This window comes from Mustelus asterias, chromosome 8, assembly GCF_964213995.1.
Source record: "Mustelus asterias chromosome 8, sMusAst1.hap1.1, whole genome shotgun sequence".
Lineage (NCBI taxonomy): Eukaryota > Metazoa > Chordata > Chondrichthyes > Carcharhiniformes > Triakidae > Mustelus > Mustelus asterias.
This window is the reverse complement of record NC_135808.1, coordinates 6,741,339-6,756,699: the sequence shown is the minus strand read 5'-3', so window position 1 is coordinate 6,756,699 and position 15,361 is coordinate 6,741,339. Positions and strand designations below refer to the sequence as shown.

Sequence of the window (15,361 nt, the reverse complement as noted above, 5' to 3'; positions counted from 1 at the left end):
ACAGAACGAGAGAGAGAGAGAGAGAGATGGACAGAACGAGAGAGAGAGAGAGAGATGGACAGAACGAGAGAGAGAGAGAGAGATGGACAGAACGAGAGAGAGAGAGAGAGATGGACAGAACGAGAGAGAGAGAGAGAGATGGACAGAACGAGAGAGAGAGAGAGAGATGGACAGAACGAGAGAGAGAGAGAGAGATGGACAGAACGAGAGAGAGAGAGAGAGATGGACAGAACGAGAGAGAGAGAGAGAGATGGACAGAACGAGAGAGAGAGAGATGGACAGAACGAGAGAGAGAGAGTCGGAACGAGAGAGAGAGAGTCGGAACGAGAGAGAGAGAGTCGGAACGAGAGAGAGAGAGTCGGAACGAGAGAGAGAGAGTCGGAACGAGAGAGAGAGAGTCGGAACGAGAGAGAGAGAGTCGGAACGAGAGAGAGAGAGTCGGAACGAGAGAGAGAGAGTCGGAACGAGAGAGAGAGAGTCGGAACGAGAGAGAGAGAGTCGGAACGAGAGAGAGAGAGTCGGAACGAGAGAGAGAGAGTCGGAACGAGAGAGAGAGAGTCGGAACGAGAGAGAGAGAGTCGGAACGAGAGAGAGAGAGTCGGAACGAGAGAGAGAGAGTCGGAACGAGAGAGAGAGAGTCGGAACGAGAGAGAGAGAGTCGGAACGAGAGAGAGAGAGTCGGAACGAGAGAGAGAGAGTCGGAACGAGAGAGAGAGAGTCGGAACGAGAGAGAGAGAGTCGGAGAGAGAGAGAGAGAGAGTCGGAACGAGAGAGAGAGAGTCGGAGAGAGAGAGAGAGAGTCGGAACGAGAGAGAGAGAGTCGGAACGAGAGAGAGAGAGTCGGAACGAGAGAGAGAGAGTCGGAACGAGAGAGAGAGAGTCGGAACGAGAGAGAGAGAGTCGGAACGAGAGAGAGAGAGTCGGAACGAGAGAGAGAGAGTCGGAACGAGAGAGAGAGAGTCGGAACGAGAGAGAGAGAGTCGGAACGAGAGAGAGAGAGTCGGAACGAGAGAGAGAGAGTCGGAACGAGAGAGAGAGAGTCGGAACGAGAGAGAGAGAGAGAGATGGACAGAACGAGAGAGAGAGAGAGAGATGGACAGAACGAGAGAGAGAGAGAGAGATGGACAGAACGAGAGAGAGAGAGAGAGATGGACAGAACGAGAGAGAGAGAGAGAGATGGACAGAACGAGAGAGAGAGAGATGGACAGAACGAGAGAGAGAGAGAGAGATGGACAGAACGAGAGAGAGAGAGAGAGATGGACAGAACGAGAGAGAGAGAGAGAGATGGACAGAACGAGAGAGAGAGAGAGAGATGGACAGAACGAGAGAGAGAGAGAGAGATGGACAGAACGAGAGAGAGAGAGAGAGATGGACAGAACGAGAGAGAGAGAGAGAGATGGACAGAACGAGAGAGAGAGAGAGAGATGGACAGAACGAGAGAGAGAGAGAGATGGACAGAACGAGAGAGAGAGAGAGATGGACAGAACGAGAGAGAGAGAGAGATGGACAGAACGAGAGAGAGAGAGAGATGGACAGAACGAGAGAGAGAGAGAGATGGACAGAACGAGAGAGAGAGAGAGATGGACAGAACGAGAGAGAGAGAGAGATGGACAGAACGAGAGAGAGAGAGAGAGAGATGGACAGAACGAGAGAGAGAGAGAGATGGACAGAACGAGAGAGAGAGAGAGATGGACAGAACGAGAGAGAGAGAGATGGACAGAACGAGAGAGAGAGAGATGGACAGAACGAGAGAGAGAGAGAGATGGACAGAACGAGAGAGAGAGAGAGAGATGGACAGAACGAGAGAGAGAGAGAGATGGACAGAACGAGAGAGAGAGAGAGATGGACAGAACGAGAGAGAGAGAGAGATGGACAGAACGAGAGAGAGAGAGAGATGGACAGAACGAGAGAGAGAGAGAGATGGACAGAACGAGAGAGAGAGAGAGATGGACAGAACGAGAGAGAGAGAGAGATGGACAGAACGAGAGAGAGAGAGAGATGGACAGAACGAGAGAGAGAGAGAGATGGACAGAACGAGAGAGAGAGAGAGATGGACAGAACGAGAGAGAGAGAGAGATGGACAGAACGAGAGAGAGAGAGAGATGGACAGAACGAGAGAGAGAGAGAGATGGACAGAACGAGAGAGAGAGAGAGATGGACAGAACGAGAGAGAGAGAGAGATGGACAGAACGAGAGAGAGAGAGAGATGGACAGAACGAGAGAGAGAGAGAGAGATGGACAGAACGAGAGAGAGAGAGATGGACAGAACGAGAGAGAGAGAGAGATGGACAGAACGAGAGAGAGAGAGAGATGGACAGAACGAGAGAGAGAGAGAGATGGACAGAACGAGAGAGAGAGAGAGATGGACAGAACGAGAGAGAGAGAGGGAGATGGACAGAACGAGAGAGAGAGAGAGATGGACAGAACGAGAGAGAGAGAGATGGACAGAACGAGAGAGAGAGAGAGATGGACAGAACGAGAGAGAGAGAGATGGACAGAACGAGAGAGAGAGAGATGGACAGAACGAGAGAGAGAGAGATGGACAGAACGAGAGAGAGAGAGATGGACAGAACGAGAGAGAGAGAGATGGACAGAACGAGAGAGAGAGAGATGGACAGAACGAGAGAGAGAGAGATGGACAGAACGAGAGAGAGAGAGATGGACAGAACGAGAGAGAGAGAGATGGACAGAACGAGAGAGAGAGAGATGGACAGAACGAGAGAGAGAGAGATGGACAGAACGAGAGAGAGAGATGGACAGAACGAGAGAGAGAGAGATGGACAAAACGAGAGAGAGGGAGAGAGAGATGGACAAAACGAGAGAGAGAGAGAGAGAGATGGACAGAACGAGAGAGAGAGAGACACAGAGACAGAATGAGAGGGAGCGAGACTGAACGAGAGAGAGAGTCAGAGACAGAACGAGAGAGGTGGACAGCTGGGGAGAGGGAGAAAGAGAGAGAGACAGACAGACAGAAACACACAGTCACACACGCACACAGACAAAGAGACAGAGTGACAATGAGAGACAAAGACAGATAGGAGATACTGCAGTTTTTGAAACCAGACAGAACACCACAATGCAGTACTGCTGGAATGCTTCATTGTCGAGTCTTCAAATACTGTTGACTTCCCTGCTGACATATAACCCCACCACTAGCCAGCGGACACTCCGGATTCGGATGCAAAACACCATTTGGTAAAGAGCGTGGAGTTCTCCTACTGGCTTGGACAACATTCCTCCCTCAAAACAGTCAAATTCTGATGGAGCTTCTCTAAATCCCACCCTGGTATTACCTGCACTCAGTGAAACAGCTCATTAAAATACAGACTAAAAAGAGAACCATATCCCTGAGGGTCAGGGGTTTTCACTGAAACACGAAAAACCAGGAGATATCAGATACTTACGCGGTGAACTCGGAATAGTGTATGCAGGACATAATTCTTTTGCCAAAATCATATCTGGTTTCTGAAAACATAGAAATTTGAAGATTATTTTTGTCTATTAGAGTTTGATTTCAAACAGTTGACACACAATGAAAAATTAACAATGAGTTGTAATTGTTGTTATTCATTCGTGGGACATAGGTGTCGCTGGCTGGCCGGCCAACATTTATTGCCCATCCCTAGTTGCTTGAGGGCAGTTGCTGTGACCCTGGAGTCACATGTCGGCCAGACCAGGCAAGGACAGCAGATTTCCTTCCCTAAAGGACATTAGTGAACCAGATGGGTTTTTCCGACAATGGTTTCATGGTCATCAGTAGATTCTTAATTCCAGATATTTTTTATTGAATTCAAATTCCACCATCTGCTGTGGCGGGATTCGAACCTGGGTCTCCAGAATATTAGCTGAGTTTCTGGATTAATAGTCTAGCGATAAGACTACTGGGCCATCAACTCCCCTTAATATTGGAGTATGACCTACGCACCGGGCTTCAGAGAGGAGTGTGGACACCAGGCGAGAGAGGAAAAGACATTTTATTATTCATTCACTGGCAATGCCAGCATTTGTTGGCCATCCCTAATTGCTCTTGGGAGCAATTAAAAGCCAACCACATTGCTGTGGCTCTGGAGTCACATGTAGGCCAGGCCAGGTCTGGGTGGCAGATTTCCTTCCCTTAAAAGGACACAAGTGAACCAGATGGGTTTTTTTATTAAAATAGCCAAAAATGATAGTATCATGGTCACCATTATCGAAAGCCAGGTTGGTGGGTGGGAGGACTCACCAGTTCTTGCCCAAAAGGAAAATAGGTGCGAGATCTTTCACATCATCCCGAGGGCCTCGATTTAAATCTCACCCAAAGTTTGGCACCTCCATCCATGCAGCACTTCCTCAGCGCTGGCGTCAGACAGACATGTTCAAGGTCTTGGAGGGGGATTTGAACCTACAACCTGCTGACTCAGAGACAAATAGGCTACGCAATGAGCCACTGGAGAGAACACTAAGTTGGGAAGATTCTGGAACAAGAGGTCAGAGGTCTAGGTTGAGAAGCGGTGGACTTAAAACTGAGATGAGGAGGAACTACTTCTTGAAGCGGGTGGTGAATTTGTGGAACTTGCTGCCCCATAGCACGTTGGAGTCTGAATCATTAAATGGTTTCAAGAGGGAGATATATGTCTGATTTTTTTAAAAACAGGTTAGAGGGACATGGGGAAAGGGTGGAGAGGTGGATTTGAGGCCAGGAAGAGATCAGCCATGATCTGATTGAATGGTGGAGAAGGCTCAAAAGGCTGAATAGGCTACTTCTGCTCCTAATTCCTACGTTCCTATGTGACCAATCATCTACAAACTGTTTTAAGTTTAATGATTAGTGTCACAAGTAGGCTTGCATTAACTGTGCAATGGGGCTACTGTGAAGATCCCCTAATCACCACACTCTGGCGCCTGTTCGGGTACACGGAGGGAGAATTTAGCACGGCCAATGCACCCTAATTTGGAGAGTAATGAATTGATAGGTGATAGTCAGCATGGTTTTGTGGCAGGTAGGTCGTGCCTTACTAACCTTATTGAGTTTTTTGAGAAAGTGACCAAGGAGGTGGATGGGGGCAAGGCAGTGGACGTGGTATATATGGATTTTAGTAAGGCGTTTGATAAGGTTCACCATGGTAGGCTTCTGCAGAAAATGCAGATGTATGGGATTGGGGGTGATCTAGGAAATTGGATCAGGAATTGGCTAGCGGATAGGAAACAGAGGGTGGTGGTTGATAGTAAATATTCATCATGGAGTGCGGTTACAAGTGGTGTACCTCAGGGATCTGTTTTGGGGCCACTGCTGTTTGTAATATTTATTAATGATCTGGATGAGGGTATAGTTGGGTGGATTAGCAAATTTGCTGATGACACCAAAGTCGGTGGTGTGGTAGACAGTGAGGAAGGGTGTCGTAGTCTGCAGGAAGACTTAGACAGGTTGCAAAGTTGGGCCGAGAGGTGGCGGATGGAGTTTAATGCGGAGAAGTGTGAGGTAATTCACTTTGGTAGGAATAACAGTTGTGTTGAGTATAGGGCTAACGGGAGGACTTTGAATAGTGTGGAGGAGCAGAGGGATCTAGGTGTATGTGTGCATAGATCCCTGAAAGTTGGGAATCAAGTAGATAAGGTTGTTAAGAAGGCATATGGTGTCTTGGCGTTTATTGGTAGGGGGATTGAATTTAGGAGTCGTAGCGTTATGTTGCAACTGTACACAACTCTGGTGCGGCCGCACTTGGAGTACTGTGTGCAGTTCTGGTCCCCACATTACAGGAAGGATGTGGAGGCTTTGGAGAGGGTGCAGAGGAGGTTTACCAGGATGTTGCCTGGTATGGAGGGGAGATCCTATGAGGAGAGGCTGAGGGATTTGGGATTGTTTTCGCTGGAAAGGCGGCGGCTAAGAGGGGATCTTATTGAAACATATAAGATGATTAGAGGTTTAGATAGGGTGGATAGTGATAGCCTTTTTCCTCTGATGGAGAAATCCAGCACGAGGGGGCATGGCTTTAAATTGAGGGGGGGTAGTTATAGAACCGATGTCAGGGGTAGGTTCTTTACCCAGAGGGTGGTGAGGGATTGGAATGCCCTGCCAGCATCAGTAGTAAATGCGCCTAGTTTGGGGGCGTTTAAGAGATCCGTAGATAGGTTCATGGACGAAAAGAAATTGGTTTAGGTTGGAGGGTCACAGTTTTTTTTTTAAACTGGTCGGTGCAACATCGTGGGCCGAAGGGCCTGTTCTGCGCTGTAATGTTCTATGTTCTATGTTCTAATTAGCACGTTTTTCAGGAGGAAATCGTAGCACCCGGAGGAAAGCCACAATAGACACGGGGAGAACATGCAGACAGTGACCCAAGCCGGGAATCGAACCCGGGTCCCTGGCGCTGTGAGCTTGTGTGGCTTTTGCTACCAAATAAACCTGTTGGACTTTAACCTGGTGTTGTTAAACTTCTTGCTGTGAGGCAGCAGTGCTAACCATCGTGCCACCATGCCAGAGTGGGGGGGGGGAAAAAAGCAGTTATTACAGTACCGTTGCCACTATGCTACTGGGCTGAATGTTCCCTCAACAGGAAACAACCAAACCCTCAAATCACACAATCAAACACGCGGATGCTGTTCATGCAGAAGGGTAGTTCATACACAGCGATACTCACCAGGCTGGTGTTTTTGAGGTTAATGGAAGGGTTGCAATATTGCTGTTGGAAAACGGCATCTGCTTTCAACGCCGAGACCAAAGACAAAACCGGGAGCCAGAACTCATCGGGACATTTTGAAACGCAAACCTGCCAAACGAAAGAGAGAGAGCATTTCAGCTGGGATAAAAGATCAGGGAAAGCCTGTGAAGCCGTTAATCAGCCTGTCACACCATCCACTCTGTCACACGGTCCTTCAAGATGCAAGAACAAGCTCGAAAACTTTGTAGGCTGTGTGAAGACGGGAATAACTTTAAAATCTGCTTTCTGGGACGTAGCTGTGAAATGATCAGGCTGAAAGAGCCAAGGAAACCTCAGGCAAGAATATAAGCGAGTGAACCTCAATTATCGAAATGTAAATTCTGACGATATTAACATCTGTTAAGATTCAGTTGTAAGGGCCCTGAATGTTTACATTCCAAAGATTCAGTGTATCCTTGTACATGAATGTCACCATGCAGGTACAGTAACAAAGAAACCGAATGGCACATGATTGTATTACTCATATAGCCGTGCCATCCCTTTTTAAAGGGAACATACTATGATTTCACAAGGCATTGGCGAAGCCATACCTGGTGCACTTGTACAATTTGAGTCATGGGGTGGGATTTAACGGCCTCGCTCGTCCTGGAACTGTAAAATCCCGCCCAAGGCCAATGGACCTTTCCATGGTCCGCTCCTCGACCGCTCCGATTCCTGTGGCAGGCGCGGCGGTAAAATTGCGGCCACAGAGTTTTACGGAAAAAGCCCCATCATGTCCACACCAGCCATCAAGCACCAATCTATTCTAATCCCATTTTCCAGCACTTGGTCCGTAACCTTGTATACTATAACATTTCAAGTGCTCATCGAAATACTTGTTAAACGTTGGTGAGGGTTTCCTGCCTCTACCACATTCTGGTGAATCTCCTCCGAGCTTTCTCTTGTGCAATCACATCCTTCCTATAGTGTGATGACTAGAACTGCACAATATACCAGCTGTGGCCTCACCAGCATTTTATACGGCTTCATCATTTCCCCCCTGTTCTTATATTCAATGCCCCGGTTAATAAAGGCAAGCATCCCATATTCCATCTTAAAGTTTTAAAGATTATTTATTAACGTCACAAGTAGGCTTACATTAACACTGCAATAAAGTTACTGTGAAAATCCCCTAGTCTCCACACTCTGGTGCCTGTTCGGGTACACAGAGAATGCATCCTGACCAGCACGTCTTTCAGACAGTGGGAGGAAACCGGAGCACACAGAGGAAACCCACGCAGACATGGGGAGAACGTGCAGACTCCACACGGACAGTGACCCAAGCCAGGAATCGAAATTAAGTCCCCGGCGCTGTGAGGCAGCAGTGCTAACCACTGCGCCACCCAATCGTATTAATCTTCTTATCCCCTTACTGAAGGAAGGGAATAACTGCCCTGAAGGAATTGCAGCAAAGGTTCACTTGGCGGGTTCCGGAGGCGAGGGGGTTGTCTTGCAAGGAGAGATTGAGTAAACCCAGTATTCAAAATGAGGGGTGATTTTATTGAAACATAATATTTTTTTGAGGGACTTGCTGAGTAGAGGTTAGTTTTCCCCAGGTTAAGTAATGTGCAACACAGGGATTGTAGTCTCATTTCTACAATCAAGGGGTTATGGATGCTCACTCATCGTGGATGGAGGTTGATGGACTTTTTACGCATTAAGGGCAGCGAAGGATGAGGACAATGCAGAAAGGTGGAGTCGAGTTAGAAGATCATCCATGATTTTAGCAAAATGGTACAGCAGGTTTGAGGGGCCGAATGGCCTATTCTAGCTTATATTTCGTATCCTTTAATGAGGATGGTACCTGAGTTGTTGGACACTGAAGGCGGTTGAGGGCAGAGGTCAGGATGCCCGTTGGCGTGGCACATTTCAGGATGTCAAAGTAAAAGGCATAGGGTTTACCGCTTGTAAGAGAGAGAGAGAGAGTTAGGATCCGAACTCCAAGAAACATCAAAACATTTAATCGTCACCACTTGGCAAGTGCCAACAGCTCAAAGTTGGCACTTGCTACCCGCTTCCCTCAATCTCATCCCTCACCTCATCTAGTTAGAGTACAGTTAATCCCATAGATACCAGCCTGCAGGAGGAATCACCCCAGAAGCTGCTCCTATCAGTTACCGGACAGCTATCCTTAGGCTCACTGAGCAGGAAGTTCCGGAGGCTCCTGACTATGATGTGCTGCTATCTCAATCACAGGAAACAAACTCAATTCTTTCATGGGATATGGACATTGCTGGCAAGGGCAGCGCCCTTGAACCAAGTGGCAACAAGGTGTTTCGGAGAGCAGTTAAGAGTTACCCACAATGCTACGGACTCTCACATAGGCCAGACCACGCAAGAACAGCCGATGTCCTTCCCTGAAGAACGTTGGTGAAGCCAATGGGTTTTTACAACAATTGATGTTAATTGTCATGGTTACCATTGCCAAGGCTGGCTTTACATATTCCAATTTTATTAAGTGAATTGCACCAGCTGCCTTGATGGGATTCGAGCCTGTGGTCCCAGAGCACCGGCCTGGGCCTTCAAGTTACTAGTCCAGTGACATTACCAATATGCCTGCCTCCCAAATCATCAAGGGTTTATTGAGTTCAGTGGGTTGGTTACATCAAGAGTCAGCGTGGGGGAGGTTGGGGTCTCATTAGAGAGGAGAGGCTGGCGAAAATATGAGTTCCAGTCCCCAAGGTCAAGAGGTGATTGGACTTGTGGTGTTGAAGACAAAGCAAATTGTAAAGGTCAAAACATCCCCAGGGAAGTTGACAATTCAAAAGTTAAAGTTTATTTATTAGTCACAAGTAAGGCTTACATTAACACTGCAATGAAGTTACTGTGAAAATCCCACAGTCGCCACACTCCGGCGCCTGTTCGGGTCAATGCACCTAACCAGCATGTCTTTCAGACTGTGGAAGGAAACCAGAGCACTTGGAGGAAACCCATACAGGCACGGGGAGAATGGGCAAACTCCACACAGACCGTGACCCAAGCCGGGAATCGAATCCAGGTCCCTGGCACTGTGAGGCAGCAGTGCTAACTATTGTGCCACCATACCACCCCAAATTCACCAACAAATTAACTTCAAACTGCGGTATCCCATTTGGGAAATTCCTCCCCATTTATCATTTCAAGGGATCCTGAGTGGATCCATGGATATGTTTGGATTCCAAGTAGACCAATGAAGGGTTAGTGAGGGAGGGTGGGGTGAATCTTTAGACATACACACATAGTAACTAGAATGTCCGTATTTCCTCCCCCATTCCCTCCAACCCCCCTCCCCCCACCACTATGCCCCCAAAATCACACTGCTCCTTTAAGTGGAGTAGTCTTTCTCCTCTGAAATCCAGTCAGTTACTTACTCGTTACCCCCAACACCACAATACATGCCGGTGGAGTTCCTGGGATAGATCACTTCACGTGGGTCACCATACAACCAGGCTGTGAAATGTCACAACAAACAGAGTCAATACTGATGACTTTATCCCAGCAACATAGCTTTACGAAACAAAATAAATAACAGTCAACAGAACAGCGTAAAATCAAATAGGAAAAGGAATATGTGTTTCCGGGGAAAAAAGTGTTTTGCTATATTTGTAGAGTTAGGAACTAATTGTTGTGAATATATGCCAGGGTTCCACATTCACTGTCGCACTGCAGTCATGTGCTGAGTAAGAACATTCTCGTCCTTCAGTCACACTGACGATTTTGTGCCTTTAAGAAATGTATTTTACCCATGTTTCTCTGCAGGATGTTTTAGCAGTCCTTGGGATTTTGTCGGCACCTGTTGTCTGTAGCAAGTGCCCTTTATTGTTACCGAAGCCGTATAATTGACATCAAGTTGGTTTAATCTGCTGTGTTCTGTTGTTTCAGTGTCCCTGGGATGGCGGAGTAGAGCTTGATTGGGGATGATTGACAAGTCAGGTCATTTGGCTAGGGACAGCTATTTTCACAGAGAAGGGCGGCACGGTGGCTAGCACTGCTGCTTCACAGCTCCAGGGACCTGGGTTCGATTCCCGGCTTGGGTCACTGTCTGTGTGGAGTTTGCACATTCTCCTCGTGTCTGCGTGGGTTTCCTCCGGGTGCTCCGGTTTCCTCCCACAGATGTGCGGGTTAGGTTGATTGGCCGTGCTAAAATTGCCCCTCAGCGTCCTGAAATGCGCAGGTTAGAGGGATTAGCGGGTAAATATGTAGGAATATGGGGGTAGGACCTGGGTGGGATTGTGGTCAGTGCAGACTCAATGGGCCAAATGACCTCTTTCTGCACTGTAGGGTTTCTATGAAGTCCGGTTTTGGTTTTGTTTTTCAGAAGCTGCTTGAAGCTGATGGAGACAGTCGTGTTTTCCCCAGCTCTGGGGTTGGAGGTTCTGTTGCGTGGGTATCTGTTTTCGGAAGCTGCCAGACACTGGGTTTACCCCTCAGGTTTTGCTGTTTGGAGGATATATCCTTCTCTGAAAACTGCTGTTGGGTTCGCTGTCCATAAGTGTTGAAAAGCTGGAAACCCAGTATCATGTGGGCATACTTGTTCTTGTGCTAACTAATTTTGAAGGGTGTATTGTCTGTGAGATGGTGTTTAACTTGGAACACCAGAGATAGCTCGCTGTTAGGAGTTATACTGTGTTATGTTTAAGTCTTGTAATTGATTTAAAAATTATGCTAATTCTTTTTGTTGTATTATAGCTGTGTTCTTAAATAAACTTTGTTTGATAAAAGCTTCCTGGTGGGTCACTTGAATCATACCTGGAGTGAAATACTTTATGCTCACCAATGCATAGTTAGTCTAGGCTAACTTCACAAAGCACTTTGGAGTCTCTGGGCCTGTGTCTTAACAACACGGAGAGCAGAAAGAAAAAGATTCAAAATGTTGGATCCTCATGGAGTATGAAGTGTGATTATCTTAAACCTCATGGGAACCAGAACAAGGAAAGCTGAATGCACCCTTAGGAAAAGGAGACCAAGTACAGAGCTTTGTGGAGAATGATTAACAGTTATAACATGATGGAATAACAGAGCACAGAGTGAGAAAGGTCTCTGTGTGTGCTCTTTTATTCCATCATGTTATAACTGTAATAAATGTTTGTGTCTACATTGTCAACTTCTGAAAAGTGGCCATGCTGTAATTTTACCCTGAACTGGTGGGACGGTTAGGGAATTTTAGCATGGCTGGTTTCATAGAATCCATACAGTGCAGATGGAGGCCATTTAGTCCATCGGGTCTGCACTGACTTTCAGACAGAGTACCTTATCTCTCTCTCTCCAGCAACATAACCAGCACACCATCACCCCCCCACCCCATAGGGACACAGTGCTAGCATGGCAGCTTGGGGACACAATGATTTCACGTGGAGAATGGGACAAGGAGACAGAATTCCTCTTTTTCAGAAACAGACGTGTGCTAATCCCACACCACAGATAATAAAAGGCCAAAGCAAGACGTCAACAATTCATAGTCCAACGTTTCCCTCGGCAGGGGGACCCTGGGCGGCCAGATCCCTCAGGAGGGGTGGGAGGAGGGGGGTGCCTGGGCAGACGGATCCCTCAGGAGGGGTGGGAGGAGGGGGGTGCCTGGGCAGACGGATCCCTCAGGAGGGGTGGGAGGAGGTGGGGGGGGGGGGGGGGGGGGGCGGGGGGGGGGGGGGGGGGGGGGGGGGAGAGAGGGGGGAAGGAGGTGGGGGGGGGGGGGTGCCTGGGCAGACGGATCCCACGGCGAAGTTTGCTGGGCAGATCCCAGAACAAACAGAACCAACTTGACTTAAATAGAATGAGAAACAGGAAATATCAGTTTAACCAGTGCTGGCCTGTCCCTCTGAGTAAATACAACATCAGCAATCTGAAGAAATTCCTGTTTGTTTCATAACATTCAACCTCAGTCTTTCCAGCATGAACGACATCCTGGACTACACACAAAAAAAAAATCAGCCAGGCGGTAAGAGTCACAGGACTCAGGATTTCACCAGCTCTGACGAAGGTTCATCCAGACTCGAAACATTTGTTCTATTCTCTCTCCACAGATGCTTGTCGATTTGATTTGTCACGTGTATTACAGACAAAGCGTACCGTTCATAGAGAAGGAAAGGAGAGGGTGCAGAATGTAGTGTTACAGTCATAGCTAGGGTGTAGAGAAAGATCAACTTAATGAAAGGTAGGTCCATTCAAAGGTTTGATGGCAGCAGGGGAGAAGCTGTTCTCAAGTCGGTGGGTACATGATCTCAAATTTTTTTCTTGTTTGCTTGACGGAAGTACGTGAAAGAGAGTATGTCTGGGGTCCTTAATTAAACTGGCCGCTTTTCCAAGGCAGCGGGAAATGTAGACGGAGTCAATGAGCGGGAGGCTGGTTTGCGTGATGAACTGGGCTTCGTTCATGATCCTTTGTAGCTTCTTGCAGTGTTGGACAGAGCAGGAGCCATACCAAGCTGTGCTACATCCAGAAAGGATGCTCTTTATGGTGCGTCTGTAAAACTTGGTGAGACCCACTGAGATTTTCCAGCATTTTCTGTTTCGGTTTCCAATTCCAGTATCTGCAAAATTTTGCCTTTATCTTAGATGTGTAAAGAGTGTTCTGTAACTGTTTAAATGGCTCTTCAAATTCCAGGGAAGACAAAAAGTGAAAGACCTTAATGGTCAGTTGCGTGGACATGCATTAACAGCAATAACACAAGAAGTTAATTGTGGTGTCCAGCTATTAAAATGGACATCTTTGCAGAATGCTTCTTGGAGATGGCACACAAGGCTGCCAATGTGCATCTGTGGTGGAGTGTGAATGTTTGTGGAAAGCACGCCAATCAAGCAGGCTGCTTTGTCCTGGGTGGTATCAAGTTCCTTGAGTGTTGGAGTTGCACCCATCCAGGCAAGTGGAGAGTATTATATCACAAAGTGTGCCTCTTCAATGGTGGACAGGTTTTGGGTACTCGAGTGGCGAGTTATTCATCTCAAGAGTCCCAATCTATTCTTGGTGTATTTAGGTGTATGGTCCAGTTTCATTTTTAGTCAGATCGTGATTCAGGGCTATGGGGAGAAAGTGGGAAAGTCGAGTTGAAGAAGATGATCAGACGTGATCAAGGTGCAGGGCTCAAAGAGCTGAATAGCCTACTTCTGCTCCTAATTCTCATGCCCTTGTGCGAGGCATGCACCTTCTCTCAGTGCTTTTAGAGTTAAAACAGAGAACGTTCTCACTCCTACACAAAGATAACTTGCAGACAGGATCTGGTTCATCACTGACCAAACTGGCTCAAGGGACAAGAATATCACTTGATTTGATTTGTCACAGGTATTAACACACTGTGAAGTATTGTTTCTTGCACGCTATACAAACAAAGCATACCGCTCATAGAAAAGGAAAGGAGAGAGTGCAGAATGTAGTGTTACAGTCAGAGCTAGGGTGTAGAGAAAGATCAACTTAACGCAAGGTAAGTCCATTCAAAAGTCTGACAGCAGCAGGGAAGAAGCTGTTCTTGAGTTGGTTGGTACGTGACATCAGACTTTTGTATTTTTTCCCGAAGGAAGGAGGTGGAAGAGAGAATATCCAGGGTGCGTGGGGTCCTTAAATTATGCTGGCTACTTTGCCGAGGCAGCAGGAAGTATAGACAGAGTCAATGGATGGGAGGCTGGTTTGTGTGATGAATTGGGCTACATTCACGATCTTTTGTAGCTCCTTGCAGTCTTGGGCAGAGCAGGAGCCATACCAAGCTGTGATGCCACTAGAAAGAATGCTTTCTATGGTGCATCTGTAAAAGTTGGAGAGAGTCGTAGCTGACATGCCAAATTTCCTTAGTCTTCTGAGAAAGTAGAGGCATTGGTGGGCTTTCTTAACTATAGTGTCAGCATAGGGGGGACCAGAACAGGTTGTTGGCGTTCTGGACACCTAAAAACTTGAAGCTCTTGACCCTTTCTACTTTGTCCCCATTGATGTAGACAGGGGCATGTTCTCCTTTACCCTTCCTGAAGTCAATGACAATCTCCTTCATTTTGTTGACATTGCGGGAGAGATTATTGTTGCCGCAACAGTTCACCAGATTCTCTATCTCATTCCTGTACTCTGTCTCTTCACTGTTTGAGATCTGACCCACTATGGTGGTGTCATCAGCAAATTTGAAAATTGAATTGGAGAGGCATTTGGCCACACAGTCATATGTGTATAAGGAGTATAGTAGGAGGCTGAGAACACAGCCTTGTGGGGAACCGGTATTGAGGATGATCGCGGAGGAGGTGTTGTTGTCTATCCTTACATTGTGGTCTGCGAGTTAGGAAGTTCAGAATCCAGTCGCAGAGGGAGGTGCCGAGGCCCAGGCCACGGAGTTTGGAGAGGAGTTTCGTGGGAATAATAGTGCTGAAGGCTGAGCTGTAGTCAATAAATAGGAGTCTGCCATAGGTGTCGTTGTTATCTAGGTGTTCCAGGGTTGAGTGCAGGGCCAGGAAAATGGCGTCTGCTGTGAACCTGTTGAGGCAGTAGGCAAACTGTAGTGGATCCAGGTAGTCTGGGAGGCCGAAATTGATTCATGCCATGACTAACCTTTTGATGGATGTCAGAGCCACTGACGAATAGTGGCTGCTTGGTTTTTATTTAGGTACCGGAATGATGGTCATCTTCTTGAAGCAGATAGGGACCTCGGATTGTTGTAAAGAGAGGTTGAAGATGTCTGTGAATACCTCCGCCAATTGATGCACGCAGGATCTGAGTGCAAGTCCGGGTACCCCATCCG

General features: G+C 47.3%; 1 protein-coding gene across 1 annotated transcript in view; it reads right to left on the bottom strand.

The window, feature by feature from the left end:
* The window catches only part of slc44a4 (solute carrier family 44 member 4), a 90,337-nt gene that overhangs the window by 36,606 nt on the left and 38,370 nt on the right, over nucleotides 1-15,361 (bottom strand). Inside the window, exons 4-7 of the mRNA XM_078217303.1 lie at nucleotides 10,025-10,103; nucleotides 8,479-8,578; nucleotides 6,615-6,743; nucleotides 3,405-3,465 (exon numbers count right to left, since the gene is read on the bottom strand). Of these exons, the coding sequence (XP_078073429.1) occupies nucleotides 3,405-3,465; nucleotides 6,615-6,743; nucleotides 8,479-8,578; nucleotides 10,025-10,103 (369 nt within the window). The remainder of the gene's footprint in view (nucleotides 1-3,404; nucleotides 3,466-6,614; nucleotides 6,744-8,478; nucleotides 8,579-10,024; nucleotides 10,104-15,361) is intronic.